Genomic DNA, 21,797 nt, shown 5'->3' with positions numbered 1-21,797 from the left:
TAAGGGACTATACATATACAGTATGTGAAGCTAAAACATAATTCAAATCTTTCTGAAGGTTCTCTCAGTCCAAAATGACCCACAATGTACAATACCTAAATGGCACAGGCTTTTCCATGTGTGGGGGGGTGGGTTTGAGAATGAACTCAGAAAGAAACTTAAGTTCTTCCACCAGAGGCATGATCATCACCAGAGGATGGTCACCACCAGGATCATGGTAGCCACCAGAAGAAAGCTATGTCCCTCTGCCCTAGCAGGTTCCATTCTCTTCCCAGAATAAACACATGATCCAGAACCCCTTTCAGCAGTAGTCACAGTCATCATGGCCACATTGTTCAATCAAAAGGCCTCCTTCCTCAAGGACACAAGACTCTGAAATGAGCAACCTTCTTATCTTCAAGATTCTTTGTGGGGACAGTAAGTGACTCAGTAGGTAAGAAGCTTGCAGCCAAGCCTGACAATGTGAGTTCAATCCCCAAGGCACACATGATGGAGGAGAGAACCAAGATCAACTCCTGCAGTCATCCTCTGACCAGACATATCCCAGCCAAATAAATAAATGTCATAAGACATTTTTAAAAAAGACTCATCTCTCTCCAAAATGTGGATAGTTCTTACAGCTCAGGCATTAATGCAATGCCACATTTTAACTGGCAGTGGTATCTGTAGTGCTTTCTGTGCCTGTTTAAAGTCAGATTATCACTTTGTAGTTCTGCCTGTGCCTTAGAATCATACATGGGAGCTTTGTTTAAAAGAAACAAACAAAACAGATGGCCAGGGAGCACCCCACATCAGTAGACTTAAAGACACTGGTATTCACTCATACATAATTCAATATAAAACACTCACCCAATAAGCATAGGCAGGATGTTGATCCCAGATCGCATTTTCTTAGAAAGCCCTAGTGTATTCTTCAGTGTTTTGTCTCTTTGGATTTTGATGTCTCTGCCTTGCTACAGGCCCTGTGCGAGCCTGCTCTTCCTATCCCATACTCTGTGCTGGATGGGCTTTCAGACGGGTCCGATGAGTGCCCAGTGGGAGAGGTGGGGAGCCAGGAATGGAAAGACTAAGGGGACTGCAAGGGATTAAGGAGAAGCAGTCCAGATCTGCAAAACCACCAAAAAGGCAAGTCTGCCACCATGAATTCTGTCTCCCAGGAAGTCCCCAGGGGGCTGAGAGCTCAGTGCAATGCGGCTGTGCATTCCCCAGTGCTGCAGCCGGGCCACACAGTTCCAGTGTGGGAAGGGGCTCAGCACCCTGGAAAAGGCTCTCCCTCACCAGCACTGTGTAAAGCCCCTGCCTTTCACCTATCTTCTGGTTGGCATGGGATCAGAAGAGGGAAGGGGAAAGAAGACATGAAGAGAATGTGACTTCAGTATTTAACACAGAGACCTCAACATGTAAGCAACGTACCAAATGCTTTATTTCTCTCAGAACTTTATAAGCAAGTCACTGCCTCTAAATGCATTTTTAAAAACACACTATACCTAATTACATCCAACCAGTGGGTTACTTCTGTCCGAGGAAATTGCATCAAACAAAAAAGTCACAGATACTTGAAGGTAATCAACTAAGACAGTAGGTTTATAGATTTAATTGTTCTCAGTCCAGTGACCTGCATACCTGTTTCTGGAATAAACCACCAGTGCAAAATAATGCCGGAAATATTTATGATACCATCAACAGCTATGGTTAACATGAAAAAATGTAATCAGATATTCAAATTCCTGGTTAAGTCATTTTTAAAGACACAGGATGCTGCTGGACTTGCTAGAAGACTTATCTCCGGCTTCTAGTTCTAGAAAGTTCAATTAGGTTTAAAGCTATGCATTTCACATGTGATGATTTTCTTAACAGGAATAAAGGTATTAAGCCAGGCGGAGTGGCGTGCACCTTTAATCCCAGAATTTGGGAGGCAGAGGTGGGCAGTTCTCAGTGAGTTAAAGGCCAGCCTGGGCTACATTGTGAGACCCTATCAAAAGAAAGAAAGAAGAAGGTTGGGGGGTAAAGAATTTAATTGGAAATTCAACAACTACCACAAATCAGACACTGAGCTCTGCCCTCCCTTAGAGAAACAGGACGGGCAGCAGTGGGGGAACTAAGACGTCTTCTCGTGCCGTCTCAGAAGCACAGCCTACTATGTGAAAGGAGGGTCACACCTCAACACAGGCAGAGCAGGCCCAGAGCACCCACGCCTTCATCCAAATGCCATATTCAACACCCTGATCAAAGCTAAAGGTTCATCCAAGAAGACAAAGTGTCTCAGAGTCACCAGGCAGCCATATATAACCCGTACTAGAGAGGGGAGGAAGGACAGGAACTTGTGCTGACCGGCGCACACAGGGAACACCTGCTTCCAACTCTATACTGACATTTATAAAAACTAACATAATAAAGCAAGTAAAGATTTTACATTCTTCTTAGCAAGTATTTAAAAGACATTTACAGGTATGCATTAGCATCATATGTTAACTTATGGCGCTCTTAGCAGTCTTATAAATTCTAAAATAAATTTCTGGAAATATAAAAAATACTGTGCTTTAAACATTTCTGAATGCTGAGAAGCTTACAGTAAATTGTTTTCACTTCCCAGAAAAAAATGTAACTGTGCCCGTGAATGCATCCTGAAAAAGCAGCCACTCCAATATCCAGGGAGGGTCTCACTACAGATAATGGAGTACGGCTCCCCGAAGATTCCAGACTGCCCACATTCTGTAAGTAGCAGGAAAGGAGGGGAAACACCGATGTAAAACTCATCCTATTAGGAGAAAAATGTTTTCACGAAAAACAAAAACAAAAATAAAAACATGCCATCTCTCCCTTTGAATTTCTTTGGTCAGTTCCCCGGTTTACCAAAAGTGTTCTCTCGGGTCAATTATTGCACAAATTACCTTTAAACAAAGGTCAGAGGGTCCACTATTTGTGTGGTTAAAACTTTCAGAGAACACTACTCATTTTAAAACCTCCTTTCTTCAGTACAGACTCATTAAAAACAAGCCCAGCACTCTTTGTTTCCCAATTTTAATATTAATGAACATTTCCCTCTGAGTCTCAAGTGGTATTTCTTTGAGGTCTGACCTACATGGTGTAGCAACAGACTCCTGATATATGCCGAGTTGCAAAACCCAAACTCAAAATAAGAGTCCAAAAGGAAAACACAGTGCTGGATTTCCCAGAAAAAAAACAAATCAAGGAACTGCTGGAAATGTTCTCTTTCGCAGGACTTTTGAAGTGACCGTTTCCCTCTCAGAAGTCCGGTAAAGGCTGTGGTCAGGATGGAACTTGGGGTCTGAGGAGCCGGAGGGAAGGCTGCTTCATCAGCTTCTGTTGGTGCCTGGACGACTGTGCGCTCTCAAGGGCGTCAAGTGCTCTCTGGAAGGCAAAGCAGGGTCATGACTACTAGGATGACCTGTGGCTCACCCAGGGGCAGGGGCAGGCCAGGACACGAGACTCCACACAGGTGTAGACAAGGACCAGGCTACCACCCTCCCCTACAGTGTGAGCAGTGACACTCCCAGGCTTCCACCACCCACACAGTGTGAACCACAACCCTTCCACTTTGGTGGGTTCACAGTCTGTCATTCATAGGTGCATCTATGCAAAGTTACCAGTAGGAGAAAGTATGTGAGAAATAATGGCTACTTAGCTATGACAGGCTTGTAAAGGCCCCCCAGTTAAAAACCTCGAGGCGGTGGGGCTAAAACCAACAGTTTACCTTGGCTGTGACAGAATCCTTCAGGTAAATTTTCCGAAGACAGCCTTGATTGACACTGTCTTTTTTTTGGAACAGACCCTGTTCCTGGTTTTAAAGGAAATAATGACAGAAATTATTCTCTAAAAGAAAAAAATAGCATGATCTTACACTGGATGCTTAAATGTCAACTTACGATATAAGCACTAAACTATGGAATACATTCAATCCACTATATGAAATAAATCACCTTGCCACAAGGAGAGCAACTGCACACTAGAGTCATAATTTATAGGCCTATCTGTGTAAAATAAGGGCTTCTGCAGGCAACAACAAATAGCCAGATGACAGACCAGTGAAAGACCAAAAGGCCCTCCCCTTCATTTCCTTTGCTGATAGATAAAATTCTTATACAATGTAAAATACATCGAATCAATTCTCAACACTTATGTGAAGGCAAAATACTGTGGTGGCCTGAATAAGGATGGCTTTCATAAGCTTATATGTTTGAATATCTGGTACCCAGTTGGTGGAACTGTTTGGGAAGGATTGGGAGGTGTGGCCTTGCTGGAGGAGGTGTGTAACTGGGGGCAGGCTTTGAGGATTCAGAAGACTGGCCCAGACTTAGACTCTCCTGCTCTCTGCTTCTAGCTTTCAGATCATGAAGTAAGTTCTCAGCTGTTCCTGCCACCGTGCCTTTGCTCCAGAATCATGGACTCTCATCCTCTGAAACCATAAGCAACAAATTAAACTGTTTCTTTTAAAAGTTGTCTTCTCATGGTGTTTTATCACAGCAATGCAAAAGTAACTGAGAGATGAGAATTAAATAGGGAACTATAAAATATGAAGAGGACAGTCTGCCCCAGCTCCAACATTACGTTTCCTACCAGGGTACTCTATACTGTGTAAGGATCTGCTCCAAACACAAATGGGCAGGCAGACTCAGGAGTCTTGTTTGTAAAGGTCTACAATGAGAGAAGTGAAGGACAGCCACTTCAAACCTATTTAAAGTCTATTACATTCTGTGGGAAATGTTGTTTGGAGAGTTTCAGTAAAGGGGATAATATCATTGTTATTTTAGCAATAACAAACATACTATAAAGTTACCATATTTAATATGCAGTTGTGTAATTTTCTTAAGAAAGAATACATCTAAAATAGAGTATGTGTCCACAGTGGGTAAGCCCAAAACCCCAGGAAAGGTGAGCTATCACTCCTGCTTATGCTTTACTGTGTAACTGCAAAGTTCATCCTTAGAAAAGGACGGGAGCAAAGACACAGAAAACGCACAACACGTAAGTTATATTTGCATTCTATGTGCATCAAATAATAAACAAAGCCATCTAGACCGAATCTATTTTTAACTGTGTGTGTGGTGTGTGGCAGGTAGGTGTGCACGCCGCAGTATGTGTGAAGAGGTCATGACTACTCTACAGGGTCATTTCTCTCCAGAGTTCTGGCGTCAGCCTCAGGCCGCCAAGCTTGCACAGCGAGTGTTTCCACCTGTTGAGCATATGGACCTTAGACTTCACATTTATTTTCACTGAAGCACTTAGTCTCCTAAAAGCTTGACAAAGCAAGTATTTCTAGAAAAGTCTCAGATTCTGGAAAAATGGATATACATATAAAAAAAGAAAAACCCCTACTCACTAATGCTCAATCTTACCAAAAGGCAGAAGCACCCGCCAGCACCCTAGTTCTGGCAGATAAATTGAGCTTTTCCTCTTTGTCTGAAAATACTGTTACACAAAATGAGTTATGTTTGTTTACACTTAGCATGTAGTAAGACAGACAGTGATGGTACTGCTCCTCCTGACAGTCTACCTCTGTAACTGTAGCAAGACTGACTGCGTCCCTGGCTCTGAAGGGCGGATCCATATTCTCTTACCTTAACTGAAATCTTCAGCAGGTTTTCACTGACTCCAGGAGGACACACAAAATCTTCAAACAGACACTGCCAGTCCACAGACATATGGCCTAGGATTTCAACTTCCTTTATAAACAGCACCCGCCTATTTTGGAAAAGAAAACAAATACAGCCTTGTGTCAGCTCTATCCTTTATTTTGTGCATGTTTATTAAACAACAAAACTGACCCACATAAGAGTGCTGAGGATCAGAGCTGAGACCTCAGCCTGAAGTGGGGCAGGAAATCTTTATCAATCTCCTCACCCCAGGACTCAGGGGAGAGCAGGCAGAATGGATGAGAGCTGGAGGACTGGAGGAGAGTGTGAAATGCTATCTTCTGGACCTAACGTGGCTACTGCACTCAGGAACCCAAAGTCACTGTGGTTACTAATACAAGACGTGAGTTCAAGCCAGCCCAAATCCCAGCACAGATGGGAAACGGTCTCCAGACCCCATTACTGAGGAGCTCCTGGCAGTGGGTAGTCCTTGGGGAGAGAGAATCATTCTTTTTTGAGTACAGTTGCTGGTAGGTTTCTTATGCCCCAATGGAAAGCCCATAGTCATGTACACACTAGCAGCAAAAATTAGACTTAGTGGATTATTAAATAAGAAAAGAAAGGAGGGTAGGGGATATGAATTTGAGAAGGAAACCTGTTAGGGGAGGATACAAGGGCAGTTGGCAGGGAGAAATGGAGGCCGATAAGATCATATTTTATTGTATATATGCATGAAATTCTTAAGAAGAAAACGTTCAAAAAATTTTTAAAAATTACTCACAGAAAAGTAAATTTTTCATTTAAAAAAGTCTACATAAATGTCAAATGAAATGCAATATAATCTCTACCTAACAAAATGGACTTTAAATCTTCCCCTTCTGTCAATCTTGCAGAATTCAGTAATACTGTTTTTGGTTTTGAAATAGCAAAACAACTGAGCAGGGAATCGCATTTGAAACACAAGTGGTGCAGGATGCGCCCTCATCTGGGAAGCAACAGAGTAAAGCCCCTGAGGAGGATTTACTTGGAATATTCTTAATTGCTCTTTTCTGTCAGTCACTTAAGCCTTCCAGCCAAGACAGACCATGCAGGAAATGTCACAAGTCCAAATGTCAGCAAAGACCCACTAATAAATACCAGACTTGAACATTTTAACGCTAATGTATATCATAGGAAGAATGTTTCATTTTACTCAATAATAATGAAAAATAATACAATCCTTAAAGGACACCCACACTGACTTCCCAGTCAGCAAGTCGGATTAATTACTGTTATAACTATACTTGATTTTAAGTCTCCATTAAATACAGAAAAACTAGAAATGTAGATTTGTGAATTCAAACAACATCTAGGGAAACATGCCAGAGAAAATAACGAAGGCACGAGGCTTGAGAGGCACCCAGTGCCTAGAAGAGAAAACAAGTACACGAGACGACGCCACACAGATTCAGAGCAGTGAGGAGGGGGCAGGCTGCACCGGGGAGGGGGCAGACTGTGCCAGGGAGGGCGCAGGCTACACTGGGAAGGGGGCATGATGTGCAATTCCCCTCTGTATGCTGTGAATATCATTGGTTAATAAAGGAACTGCTTTGGGCCTATAGCAGAGCTATAGGGGAACAGAGCTAAATGGAATGCTGGGAGAAAGAAGGATGGGATCGGAGAGAAAGAAGCCATGGAGCTGCAGGAGACAGATGCTGGGAACTTTACCTGGTAAGCCACAACCACGTGGTGATTACAGATTAATAGAAATGGGTTAAATTAATATAAGAAATAGCCAATAAGAAGCTAGAGCTGATGGGCCAAGCAGTGATTTAATTAATATAGTTTCTGTGTGATTATTTTGGTTCTGGGTGGCCAGGACAAACAAGTGGCTTCCTCCAACAAGGGCAGGCTTCACTGGTGGCATGGGGGAGGTGAGCTGGAGCTGATCACTGAAAAGGAGTTCTCCTTAGAGAGAGACGGTGACTGCTCAGACAGTACAGACACACTGCCAGATTAAGTGTAGAAGGAACTGAGTGTGGTGCTGAGAATTGAATCCAGGACCTTACAAAGGCTAGGGAAGCACTCACTCAGGTATTCCCCCACATACCTTCTTGGTTTCTATTTTGAGGCAGGGTCTTTCAACACTGCCTAGGCTGTCCCCAAACTCAATACCCTAAGGCCTTTACCTTGTAATCCTCCTGACTCCCTCTACCAAGCATAAGGGATAGCAGGCCTGCGCCACCAACCCCAGCAGAAGAAAAGGCTAATTAAGGAGTGTGGAGGTCTGAGGCTGGAATATCAAATGCATACCTTTGTGAGAAAAATCACTTTAAGGTCTGACTTTAGATGATATTTATTCACCGTAATCTTGAAATTATGCCTTCAACTTGCAGGTATTGGACACAGTATAAAGACCCTTTGTTTTAAACAAACCTTTAGTGACAAGCAAGAGAGTAGAGGCTCAGGGTCTGGAGTAGAAAAATAAGACTGGCCGTGACTGCAAAGCCTGAGGAGGAACCAGTGACAGCCTTACTTATGATGGTGGCTGTAAGGTGAGGGAAAAGACAGCCAGACTCTGCGTGCTCAGGAAGGCAGACCTGAATGAACCTGGTGAACAATGGGAATTACAGCAGGCCTCCGACACTGTTTCTCAGAGGGGTTGCCACGAGAATTTTGGCCATGTTCAGGGCTGATACCTATAGCACCCCTGACCCTTGCAGAGCAAGAGCCAGCAGAGTCTTCCCTCATTTGACACATTTAGCACCAGCACACTGTTCTAACCAGTCTCTGATGAGCGGCCCCACACCCGACCCTAAGCCCAAGTCAGTATCAGTTCAGTATCAGCCTTGTGCCAGATGCAGCTTCCTGTTCTGTATGTTTCTAAGCTCTCTCTTCTCCTGACCAGTCCAATAATAGCATATTCCCCCATACCTGAAACTTCCATTCTCTCTCCTGCTCCAAGTATCACCTTCAAATCTTGTCATCTCCTGGGTGACACACTGTGGCAAGGAGTCTCCAAGATCTCCACCCCAGATCCCTTTGTTTGCTTGGTTGGTTTCCTGAGACAGGGTTTCTCTGTGTAGCTTTGATCTTTTTAAAGGTCTACTTTAATTTTTAAGTGTGTCTGTATTTGTGGGTACGTACACTTACATGCAGCTGCCCACGGAGGCCAGAGGCATCAGCCCAGTGTGGATGCTGAGAACTGAACCTGAGCTCCAAAAGAGCAACAAATGCTTTTAATCACCAAGCTGTCTCTACAGTCCCTGTGATTACACCTCTACTGATGGACCAATAGGAAGACTGAACAAGTCTTCCTTACGACTCGTTGGTTAACCTCTTTAGAAAGACATGTTTCAAAGTTTGGATTCTGCAATTCACCTTTTCTTATTTTTCTTCTCATCCAGGTATATTCGGGTCCAACAGTGAGGAGTGCAGCTTAGTATGAGAATACTTGCCTATCAACCATTACACCCTGGGTTTGATTTCCAAAGCTCAGTGATGTAGGTGGGGCTTCTATTATGTGTTAGTTTCATTGGTTAATAAAGAGACTGCCTTGGCCCTCTGATAGGACAGAAAATTAGGTAGGCGGAGTAAATAGAACAGAATGCTGGGAAGAGAGCAATGAGGCAGACGCCATGGAGCCAGCCACCAGGTCAGACATGCTGAATCTTTCCCGGTAAGCCACACCTCGTGGTGCTACACAGATTATTAGAAATGGGTTAATTAAGATGTGAGAGTTAGCCAGTAACTAACTCTCTAGAGATAATGGGCCAGGCAGTGTTTAAATGAATACAATTTGTGTGTTGTTATTTCTGGGGCTAAGCTAGCTGTGCGGGAGCCGGGCGGGATGAAAAGCAGGCCTGCCCGCAGCTCTTCACTACAGCTCAGATAGATGGGATGGATGCATTAGAGGGAGAAAGGGAAGGAGGGCAAAGGAGAGGGAGAGGGAAGAAACTAGGGCAGAGTGTCTAAACACTCTGCTTTAATTCTACAAAATAGAGCCCTTGGAAAATTGTTAATCTACAGTAGCTATCTGGAGACAAGTTCATTTCTAGAGTAAATCTTGGAACATTATTTGATATTTTAGCATAAATCCCTTTTCTCTGGAAGAAGGGTTTACCAAAATACTCAGAAGGCACTCATCTAAGCATATAGGAACAATACCATCCTTAAGAGGGGCTTACCAATACCCCAAATCAAACCTCACAAGGAAAAGTAGAATCACCATCTTCAATTTGAAGTGTGTCTCCTTACAATGACGTCACCACTGCAGGATGTAGGCAATGCTCATTGTGCCATCAGCAGCTGCCACATCTGGAGAAGCCCCAAGCCAAGCTGGGCCTAGCTCCTCCATCTCCAGAACAAGGCACTCTGAACACATGCCCTTGGGACACTACCTAGAGCTGTGCTTCCGTGACGGGATGAAAATGATCATCCTGCCCCTGAAGTACAGTTTTCCAACTCTTCTGTCAACGGCACTTGAAAGTCCTCCCATGAACACAGCTAGGTTGCATCTGGATGTCAATACCTGTTTGTAATCATAAGGACTGCCCTCTTGTGTCCAGGAACAGCACAGTGGAACTGGTAGGTCTCACCTTCCAGCTTCTTGATATGGTTCTGAGAAAGAAACAAGAGTTAAGACTTGGGAACTACATAGATTTAAATATCTGTATAATAGTCGATGAAAATCAATGTTAGGAAAAGGTGCATTGGAAATAAAACTAGCGTACTACAGAGTGGCATCCGAAGCAATAAAACAACTTCTTTATAATATCAAGTACTTTTCACTATTGCCTTAAAGAGAAATGTATTGAATGCTTACCAGGTGAGCGTCTGATGAAAAACATCTTGTTCTTAGTAACTTAAGAGATTTAAACTATCAATCAGAAGCAATCACACACCTTAATCAAGAATATATAAACATGTGGTAAATATAAAACTGCTCCATCAATGTCTTAGCAGTCCTTAAAGGGTCCCTCCCTGGCAAGGGCTTGGGGTGGGCCCAATAAGTGCTACAGGGAACACAAACATTAGAAATCATGGCTTTGAAATTCTTTACAGAGAATGGTTCACATTTTTCTTCTGATTCCTTTGAGAGAAGTCTGTGATCCTTCAGAAAAGCTAAGGCCCAGGGGCTGAGAACTGGTTTAAGGAATAAGAGCATTTACTGCTCTTGCAGAGGACCAGGGTTCGATTCCTGACACCCGCACTGTAGTTCATAGTTGCCTGCAACTCCAGTTCCAAGGGCTCTGATGCTCTCTTTCTGGCCTACAAAGGCGCGCTCTCTCTGTCTGTCTGTCTGTCTGTCTCTCTATCTCTCTCTCCTCTCTCTCTCTCATACACACACACACACACACACACACACACACACACACGGTGCACATACATACATTCAGGCACAGACATAATTACATAAAAAAATAATTTTTAAAATGTTAAGACCCAACCACTTCTTCAGACAGGATTATGTACTACATAATGGTAAACCTCCAAGGTATTTGCTGGTTTTGATCACATTTGATTGTGTAGAGCAAGCACAATTGAAAAGGAACATTTTAATACCAAATTATATTTCTGACTAAAATAGACAATCATGGACATGAAGAATTTCAAAATGATTTGAAATCGTCTGCATGGTTTATTCCTAATGGACAAAATAATCCAAGTATAAATTGTAGCCAATAAAATATTTATTTTCTTTTTCAAGTTTCTTAAAACTATTGACTTAAATGAGTCAATACACATTAAAAAACAAAGTTTTTATAACAAATACTAATGAAAGATTATTATCGATATCACCTATAATAAACGATTAAAGATCAAATAATACATGGGCATAAGATACAGAGACAGACACAGAGAATGAGCGAGACTGGCACACTGCACGACTGAAACACCGCCAACAGCAGTAGGATCACAGAGTCAATGTACACACAGCAGAGAAGCACGCTTGGGGTTGGGATTTCAAAGGTTAAGTACCTTTTTCATTTGTGATGCTGGGGATGGAACCCACATTTTAAAAGAATGTTGGCCCCTAGTCATTCCTTGACAATTACAAAAAGCCATGGACAAGTATTACAAAAGCCATGAATGAGGAAGTGAATTCCTACAGAGCTGGGGTGGCATCTTCAGGTTACATCTCAGAGATGGGCAGTGTGCCCCTGTGAATTAGTTCCAATATTTTGCCATCAGTTTCTTCAGAGAAAAGGGGAAACAGAATAGCACACTATAACAATGTAGGCCCTTCAGCCGGAGCTTGGAATGCACGTGTAAGCCGGAGAGCTGCAGGGAGTATAGACACACCTGTTTCTTTCCTAATCTCGTCGTTGTTTATCAAGTTTCAACCACCAAGAGCCTTATGGGAAATCTAGTACTGAAAAAATACCTTTTCAGTGCTAGTAAGGAACCACTGAATTCTGAAAGCCACAGCAAGCTCCTTAGCCACCAAGGGCAGCAGGAGGCCAGGCTGACCAAAGTGATACTCTCTCTTCCAAACTCGGCACAGGCAATTGAGTAAGACTAAAGAGTGGGTCCTTTGCCCATTCCCTCTCATCCCTTTCAAACTAATTCTAAGGAAACGGCACAGGGCATGAAATGGCAAAATGCCAGTATACAGCAGTGTTTATCACAGAGTTAACAGTACCAAGTACGGTACAGGAACCAATGTCAGGGACTGAGGTCAAATACACAATGTAAGGTTATCTCAGAGGGTAGACAGGCCAAGGGTAAAATGTTAATGAAGCATTTCCATATATAGAAAAACACACTTAGGTAGAAAAAGCAAAGACTGCCTCTTTAAATCTTGTATGAACATTAAAGAGTTATAAGCAAAATAAATAATAAATAAGGCCTGTCTATATATGCATATGTATATACATATACACACACACATGGGCAGCATAAGCAGTATTATCTTAAGGGAATATTGGAGAACTATTCTACAAACATATGGCACATGAATAAGGCTTTTCACAACCGAGCAGTAAAGAACACAGAGGAATGCTTGGGAGTTAAAAAGAAAAAGGGGTAAATGGTCCCCAAATAAATTATTTAGAATAAACTAATATTACAGTAAGATCTAGGAGGATATAATATAATACTCTAGAACTCTGTGATCTTTACATGTCTACTTACTCCCTGTGGAGTCAGTCCAGTAGAGTCTAAACAACCAGTAAGTGCTTCTTACCCAACTCGCTTATCACAGCAAGATGAGCGAGCAATGGGCTAAACTTCTCAGTTACCCACGAACAAACTATCAAACTCTACAGCAACTTACATTCTGTTTCTTCCAATAATTATTACATATATTAAAGTTTAAAGGGTTGTCTGATATCGAGCTAAAACTAAAAATCCATACGAGATGCCTAGATGCTTAGTTAAAGTAACTTTTGTGCTTAGTAATAAACATTTATAAAAAGGAGAATCTCAAGAATCACTAAGGAGCAAAAAATAAAATAAAAATAACCAATAAAGACCTTAGGTTTCAGAGGTTCACAAAAGTCTGAGAAAGTCGAGATACAGTCAGGAAAACTAAAAGTGGCTCTCACACAAGAACCTATAGCATCTGAAGCGAGGGATTGTGCTTGATTCTCAGAGAAGCTGCACACACGGGGACATCTGTCTATCCCGTTATCCAGGCACAAGAAGATTCTTCCTTTCTTTTTGCTACTGTTAATATTTACATGTTTTTCTATACTTGGTCCCATAAGCACAGAAGTCTTATTTTCAGGTAAACACAGTGGTGCCAGGGGCCAAACCCAGACCTTGGGCATGCCATTTTACCTGCGCTGTACCCCCGCCCAATGATGTAAGTCATTTCTTTGTCCAACTAACACGAACTGGTCATTGGACATCAACTATTTTTCTTTAAATAGTGTTTTTTTTAATGTAAAGCATTAGAATAATTGGTTTTTTATAACTGTATGTTTAAAAACACATAAATTCATGCCTTCAGTTCCAGCACTTGGAGGCAGGAGGATCTCTAAGAGTTAAGACCAGTCTGGTCTATAGAGTTTCTAGGCCAGACAGGGCCACACAGTGAGACTCTGCCTAGAAAAACAAATTAGAATCCAACTGAATGCTTGAATCTTAACAGTTCTATTATCTTCAAACATATATTAGGGATGGGTTTCTATTTTAGCTTCAACTGAAATTGTGAGATAAGGACACCTGTTAAATCACAAAGTAAGCATTTCTATTATTTATTTTAAAGAAATTAAAATACAAATTACTTTGAGAATTAACTGGAGGTAGAAATGATAATTTATAATAATTTTTTCACGTCAAGAGTTAAATTTAATGGGAGTTAAATTTATGAGGTGTCAATGGCATATGCATGTTGATATTGGTGCATGTGTATGTGGAGGTGTGCACACATGTATGTATGGAGGCCTAAGATCACTATCAGGTATCTTCCTCCATTAATCTCTTTTGTTTTGTTTTGTTTTGGTTTGGTTTTGAGCAGGGTCTCCCACTAAATCTGGTGTTCACTAAAACAAGTGATCCGGCTGCCAGTGAGCCCCAGGTTCTGCCCGTTTCCTGACCCTTCTCTCAGACTGAAGTTAGAGATATGTACCACCATCACATGACTTTTAAATGGGTACTGGATTTCTGAATTCAGGTCGTTGGGCTTGTTTGTAAAGACTTTACCAACTGAGCCATCATCCCAGTCTCTAAAGAGTTTGCTTCTTAAAAGTAAAAGTATTTATACATTCAACTGCCACAGAGGTAATTTGCCTAATTACATGTTCTGTTACTGATTCTACTACGATAATTAAAATCAGTAATTACAAAGTACGTATAACCAACAGTGAGGCTCAGCTTTTCAAAAGTATTCTGCTAAAGGCTAAAGGAGCAGACCACATAAAATTACTTCATTTATTTAGCCATAACTGAGTTAAAAAAGGAAAAAATACTGAAGAAATATACGCCTACAATTCCTATGCCAGGTCTCATCTCAGGTCTAAGAACACGCTCAGAGAAACTGACATATTACTTATTAACAGTCCCATAACTTGAGTAAATTTTGGAGACATGTGGAGCATAACTCTACATAATTCCATCATCAAAATGCACAAATATAAAGAGACATTCACTGCAAAGACCCACCCTTCTCAACTTCATCTGTACATGAACAGCCCAATACACAAAAATGATAAACTTCCAAAACTGTAGCAAAATATATGCTCTGGGTTCAATACCCTTAGACCCCAACCCCAAACCGGCAAAGTTATTTCCTGCACCTTTTACACCTCTTAGACCTGTGTAGAATTACAAGAAGCCACAATTTTCAACCATGGCCAAGCCACAACTATGAAAAGTTCAGATAGAAGTGAGAGTTATAAAGAAAATCTCATTAAAATCAACCCTCAGTCTGATTCACACAGTTAAATAGGAGCAGTTTGATTTGAGTTTTAGGGATGGAATCAGGCAGTACAGGAAACATTTACTCCTGTGTTCCCAGTTCTTGCTGTGTAGGCAGAAAAAGAAAGAAAATAAAGTTAGAAGTGTGTAAAAAGATAAAATGTAATCACATACAACGAAAACCAAAGGCTAAGAATAACTAAGCCCTCTTTATCATAGGGCACAAACATATCAATAAGTTTCTGTTGAAAGAAAGCCAGTCATGGGAGAATAGCAAATTAAGTATGGATATACTATTTAAATATAATGATACTAAAACCAAGACAAAATGCCAACCTATATTAATTTTTAAATGTTTAACAAGATTATAATATATCTAAGTGTATAATCTCTTTTTCTCTCTTACAGTTCTGTTTACCAGGATAAATTTAGATTTTCACAGTAAGAGGAGTAAGTCCATCTGGCTGAGGGCGAAGGAAGCTATGGGATTCCAACAATTAGCCACAAAGCAAGAAGTCAAACCTAAGCACAGTGACTAGGAGCTGCTGCAGAGACAGTGAAACAGCCAACAGCTCCTTTCAAGACAGTCTTTTCTGCACAGAAAAAGCCTTGTGCCCTTTTTTTTGCACAAAGGCAGAAAACAGTTACCAGCTACTTTCCCTTAACATGCCAGGCCATCATACAAAACAATAAATTCTCCTCTATAAACCATGGGTGGTTCCTTCAAAGACTCATGATCGGGTCCTTGAAAATCCACCCATGAACTCTCAGTCCTGGAATCTTTCCAATTCACAGCCATGAAGAACAAAATTTACCTCTAACAAGTCGGAGCCCTCAGATTCCTGCCTGTCATATGGACGGATGATGCCGTCTTCGTGGATCAGACGAGGTGGACGGAGGCTGGACACCTCCTCAGTGGATTCTGCTGCCCTGAATGAGAGAATCTTTTAATCAGACAAATTCATGTTGATCAAACTCGCAAATAAATAATTAAAAACTATTAGTAATTTATAAGACATGTTCAAAGTGAAGAAGAAATTATTTGCCTAATGGACTCTAAAGTATTCACCCTTTTCTTAAAGAAAGAAAATGCCAAGTTCTGAAAGGTCATGGACACTTTGTGGCCTTGCTATCAGTGCCTGGCGTAAGAGAGGTACACTTGAAGTGCTGAATAAATAAAAACTGGGCCATAAGATTTATTTTTCATATTCCTTTCCATGGTACTTTGTCTTATAAAGCTTCCATAACTTTCAATTAGATTCAAGAGCCTTAAGAACAGGCTAAATTCCCAGCTCATTCATATGTTCCTAGAAGCGATAGATACACACAACACAGGCCTTCCCACCATGCAGATGCTGTTACCTCTGAATGCCTTGGAAGGTGCTGCTAGCCATATCTATGATTCCACCAGTTGGACGAGCCACGGCACCCACGAGCCCCTTTCCAATTCCTTTAAAGAAACCAGCAGCGCCCTCCTTCTTGGCTCCTTTAGGAAACCAAAGACAATGAATAGGCAATAATATTTTAAGGTAAGCAAGTTCAACAAAAACCCAAGCCAACTCAGAAGCCATGTGCCATTTGGATATCTGGGGAAGGTACATTCATCTTAACATGATTATGTGGTTGTTCTCAAAGCATCCTCAGCATAGATTCCTGCGAAAACCAGATCTGCTGCAGTAGACACTTATGCTAAGGGTGGGCAGCAACCCCCAAAAGACCTTGAGGTCCACATAGACTCAAGAGGTGCTGATCCAGCTCAGTCAGTAACCGTTCATTACATCACAACCATTTAGACATCCAAACTCATCCAAATATATGAGTTGTATATTAAAAACAACTCATAATTATTGAAAATTCTGTTCACACACTATAAAACTTCCAATATATAAATTAAATGCTTTCAGTGTATTAAGAACATCGGGGCTGCAGAGATGGCTCAGCAGTTAAGAACACTAACTGCTCTTCCAGAGGACCTGAGTTCAATTCCCAGTACCCATACCTCCAGTTCCAGGGGATCTGACTCACACAGACCTACATGCAGGTAAAACACCAATGCATGTAAAATAAGAATAAATTAAAAAAAAAAAAGAACGGTACATCATTACCATCAATTTGAGAAAATCTTTGTTGTCTCAGAAAGACACTCTGCCTACAGTCCATCACTTCCCCCTTTCCCCAGCTCCTCATCTGACCTATCCAATTTACCTCCTCTTCCCCTGTTCCCCCTTCAGACTTGGGCATCACCTAGAATGCTTCCTATGGAGTTCTCTTCTGGATACTGCATCCAAGCAGCATTCACTGTATTGTCTATCATGACTGCGCTATTTGTTACTTAGCATCACGTTTCCTAAATTCACCTACACTGTGGCATGTACTACTTCTTGGTTTCTGTTTATGGCTGAATAATATTCCATTGGGCAGATATGCCATATTTATATATTTATGCATTGGTAATAGTCTTTCCATGTTTTTGCCACAATCAATAATGAAGCTTACGGATGTTCACACGTAAGACTTTATTTGAATGTCTGTTTTCAATACTTTAGGGCGCCTTGCTGATTTGTGGTACCTCCATGTTTAACGGCAGATGAGCAAGCAGACTAACGACTGCATGTTCCTAACCTCAGCCATCAAGATTCCCAGTTCCCCACACTCACACGAACTTGACTCTAGGGATCCTAATGGATGTTAGGTGGGATTTTGCTTAGATTTACATCCACACTTCCCTGACAACTAATGTAATGTCTCATTTGCGTCTCTTCCTTGAGGAAAAGTCTATTTAGCTCCTTTGCCCATTTTAAGTTGGGTTATCGTCTTATTGTTAGCATCTTATTATTCTTCTTTCTATAGTCAATATTTAAATCTCTGATTAAATATAGTTCATAAAACATTCAGCTCACTTTGTGGATCTTTTTCCTTTTATGATAATATTCTTTCAAGGGATGGTTTTTTTTTAATTTTGGAAAGCTGTCTTTTTATTTCCTCGTGGTATTATTCTTCTTCAACACATAAAAATTAAAATCTTGGTGAGTCTAACTTATCTGCCTTTTCTTTTGGGACCCACACCCTGGTGTCCTGTCTAGAAGCGCTCTGCCAAATCACAGAACTAGCTGCTGCATCTGCTTCGAAGTTCTGAGTTTCGGTCTCACACTCTGGCGTTTCAAGCACTCTGGGTTTATTTTTACAGGCAGTCTCTATCAGGGCTGGATTACTGTTCTCCACATGCAGATGTGCCAGCTGCTGAAGCCATTTCTAGATTCATCTCAGCACCCATCTCAGGGATCTAGCTGCAGACTTGCAAAAGCTCACTGACCTCCATGCCTGCCTTCCTGCCAGAATGATTGCTATGTAAGCTTACTGGAGCTTTACGCTGCAATAAGCTTCAAAATTTGGACATACAAGATTGCTGGGACACGTGAGTCCTCCAACATTGCTTTTTAATTTTTAAGGACATTTTAGTTATTTTAGATCTTGTGAATTACATTTAAACTTTAGATTTAACTCATCAATTTCTGTACTTTGATAAAAAAAATGTACAAAGAAGCAGGTTTTTGAAAGTTATGAAGGGGGAGAGCAATGAAAGAGATATCTTGATAGAGGGAGCCATTATAGGGTTAGGGAGAAACATGGCACTAGGGAAATTCCCAGGAATCCACATGATAGATGACACCAGCTAAGATTCCTAGGGACAGAGGATGCCTTATCGGACCTTCCTCTATAATCAGATTAGTGACTACCCTAACTGTCATCATAGAACCTACATCCAGTAACTGATGAAAGCAGATGCAGTGACCCACAACCAAGCACTGGGCCGAGCTCCTGGAGTTCAGCTGAAGAGAGGAAGGAGTGATCACATGAGCCAGGGGAGGGGTTAAGATCATAATGGGGAAAACCACAGAGACAGTTGTCCCAAACTAGTGGGAGATCACAGACTCTGAATGGACAGCTGGGGAACCCGCATGGGACCAAACTAGATCCTCTAAATGTGGGTGACAGTTATGTGGCTTCATCTGTTGGGGGGTGATGGCAGTGGGACCAGGAATTATCCCAGGTATATGAACTGGTTTTTGGAGCCCATCTCCTATGGTGGGATATCTTGCTCAGTCTTGATAAAGTGGGGAGGGGCTTGGACCTGCCTCAACTTGGTATGCCAGACTTGTTGACTCTCCAACAGAGGCCTTAACTCCCTCTGATGAGTGGATGTGGGGGTAGGAAAGGGAGAGGTCGGATGAGGGAGAGTGGGAGGGAGGGGTAATCGGAGTTGGAATATAAATAAAAATAATTAAATAAAAAGAGTAAATATCAGGACTATGTAAAATTCAATCAGCAATCAAACACCAAGAAGCAATAGCCTTGGCATGCGCACGCCCTTCACCTCTGTACAGTAGGAAAGTCTTCTCTACTTACCTTCCACAGGCTTTGTTATTATTCCAGTCACCCCGCCAACAACTCCCTGCAAGAGAAATCCACCATCAAGTCTCCAACAAACGGAAAGTGCTTGACACTAAACCAACCACTAGAGGTCTCCATAGACATACTACATTTTTTTTTCTGTTTTTTGTTGTTTTGTTTTTTAAGATTTGAGGACTGACAGTGAACAACGCACACATATAAGTGAGCATTTTGATTTTGCAAATATTAAATCATAGGAAATTCACAGTAGAAAGGATCATAAGGCAGATGGCATTAGTTTCACTGCTTCCGTGCATCTGAGATAGATTCCTCAAGACTCAACAGGAGACTCACTCGCAGGAAGCCCTTCCCTCCTCTGGCCAGACTGTCTCCAAAATCTTTAGGCTGTCGACCCATCTCCTCTCTTCTCTTCTGCTGATACTCTTTGTCCATTGTAATTGCTGCCAGGCCCTTCCCAACAGAACCAGTGATTCGAGACACGACTCCCGCGGCACCACCTGAAGAGTGCACCAAGAAGTCAGCCACAGCCACAGCGGCACATACCCCTCCTTTACACAGGTACCTACTCACATGTAAATACAAGAATTACTATGACTTTCTGCTGGCAAGTGGAGTAACGTAAGTTTTAAAGCACATTCAGTCAACCTATGAACACTAAGAACCCAAGAGGCCACTTTAAAGTCACGTCCCAAACTTTTATAATTTAATAAAATTACTTTCTCATTAAAAAAAAAAAGAAAAAAAAATAAAGTCACGTCCCAGGTGAAAGAAAGGAAATGTGCATTCAGAGAGATCAATAGGAAGGGGAACTCTCTCTTACTACAAATAACCACTTGCTTTCCAAAGACAATGCACTTCAGAGTAATAATTACATACATATGTACACAAAAGTCATACGCACCTACTGTGTGTCCAAAGAGACTTCTTACCCCAATCACTAATCCTTCAGCAAATTCTTCAGGGCCTTGAACAGCACCCTGATCCAAAAAAAAAAAAAAGGTTAAGAATTAAATATCACTAAGTGTGAGACTTTTAATCTAGAATTTCGGGGATTCCACGAAGACAAAGAATGTATAAAAATACGCAAGGACTGAAACCAAAGCATTTCCACTCTACCTTAAATTCTGATAGATTACAATGACTGTGGCTAAGAATAGTTTTAACCCACACAATGTCAACAGATCCTGCTAGATGAGCATTGCACAGGTGACAGTCACTGGCTTTGGCCACAACATGAAACTGGCTTCACAGCTGGTTCAACTTCCACTGGAGTGCAAAAGCAAGCTGTGCTCATAGGACAGGACCACGCTATTTGGCTCTCCCCTCTCCCTTATTCTCTCCGCATGGTTCTTCTAAAACCCTGACGACTTTGAACTTCTAGATTCTTGAAACAAAGGTGGATTCGTGGGATGAGAGCTCCAAGGTGGCCAGCTAACTCCTGAGACCTCACTCTGCCCTTTCCGCGTCAGCAGAAGCCATCTGTAATCTACCAAACTCTCAAACTCTCAGATGCTTACACGGAATATCAGAAAACTCAGGTATCTTTCATTGCCCAGATAAACAATAGATGTGTTCGTTTGAAGTAAAACAATCTTTCAATGTCACCTAAAGTACTTTAAATAAAAACAGAAAACTAATTTTTTTTTTTTATTATTTGAACATTATCCCACTGCCATATACAGTTAAAATACCAACACTTGTCAGTAGAAAGCAGAGCGTCTGTTTTGTACATGTACAGAACTAAACAGCCAGTACCTGGAAGGGCTCGTAGAACAGTGCTTCAACTCCTTCAGACAGGCCCCTGATCAGTCCAAACGGGTTTCCAAGCACGTCTAAGCCCAATACAAGCACATACATCTGCTTCAGGAACTAAAGAAGAAAAGACAGTCAGCAAAGTCCCTTCCAGATATGGAAGAAACGCTAGGAAGCAGCAGAAGAGGGGACAGCAGGAGGAATGGAGGTCAAGGACAGCGTGTACAATAACCACCTGCACCCCCACATCCTAGTGTCCCCTTGTGTGAGCCTTAAATCAAACGGCTACACGTTTGAGACAACGGTCAGTCAGCAGACATGTGACCTCAGACAAGTTACTTGTTAATCTTGGCCTTCCAAACTGCAAAATGGAAGATTACACTGACATTGCATGGAAGAGTATGCACAGTAAGTGAATATAAAATTCAATGGCCATTGGTTATCTTTATTATCTTATCATTATTAATTAAGGCAAAATAAGGAAAATGTATACTTGTTTCAACCTACCATCCACACGCATCACAAAAAGAGTACTCTCCCAACAGAGGACAGAAGACAAATGCTGCCCTGCAGTACTATGTGGCAACTGTACCAGAGAGGCTTATAATGCTGCCCCTCCTTGCCTACATAACCAGCTCACACAGTAGCTGATACATAGGAAGAAGCTGGCTTAGAGGCCCTTCTGCAATCCCC

General features: G+C 41.6%; 1 protein-coding gene across 3 annotated transcripts in view; it reads right to left on the bottom strand.

Moving 5' to 3' along the window:
- Positions 1–1,401: 1,401 nt before the first annotated feature.
- Vps13c (vacuolar protein sorting 13 homolog C) overlaps positions 1,402–21,797 on the bottom strand; it is a 162,382-nt gene continuing 141,986 nt past the window's right edge. For 2 of the 3 annotated variants that reach the window (XM_087905351.1, XM_087905352.1), the window contains 10 exons: positions 21,108–21,221; positions 20,254–20,329; positions 19,686–19,849; positions 19,347–19,392; positions 16,302–16,425; positions 15,755–15,869; positions 10,105–10,193; positions 5,580–5,703; positions 3,716–3,799; positions 1,402–3,372 (listed from right to left, as the gene is read on the bottom strand). In XM_087905351.1, coding sequence (XP_087761477.1) covers positions 3,271–3,372; positions 3,716–3,799; positions 5,580–5,703; positions 10,105–10,193; positions 15,755–15,869; positions 16,302–16,425; positions 19,347–19,392; positions 19,686–19,849; positions 20,254–20,329; positions 21,108–21,221 — 1,038 coding nt within the window. In that variant the 3' untranslated portion in view covers positions 1,402–3,270. Of the gene's footprint in view, positions 3,373–3,715; positions 3,800–5,579; positions 5,704–10,104; positions 10,194–14,439; positions 15,046–15,754; positions 15,870–16,301; positions 16,426–19,346; positions 19,393–19,685; positions 19,850–20,253; positions 20,330–21,107; positions 21,222–21,797 lie in introns of those variants that run through there. The other variant, XM_085689278.2, reaches the window with a different exon arrangement.

This window comes from Myodes glareolus, chromosome 4, assembly GCF_982192425.1.
Source record: "Myodes glareolus chromosome 4, mMyoGla1.1, whole genome shotgun sequence".
NCBI classification, from domain to species: Eukaryota; Metazoa; Chordata; class Mammalia; order Rodentia; family Cricetidae; genus Myodes; species Myodes glareolus.
Note: the sequence above shows the minus strand (reverse complement) of the source record. Positions and strands in the feature narration are given on the sequence as shown.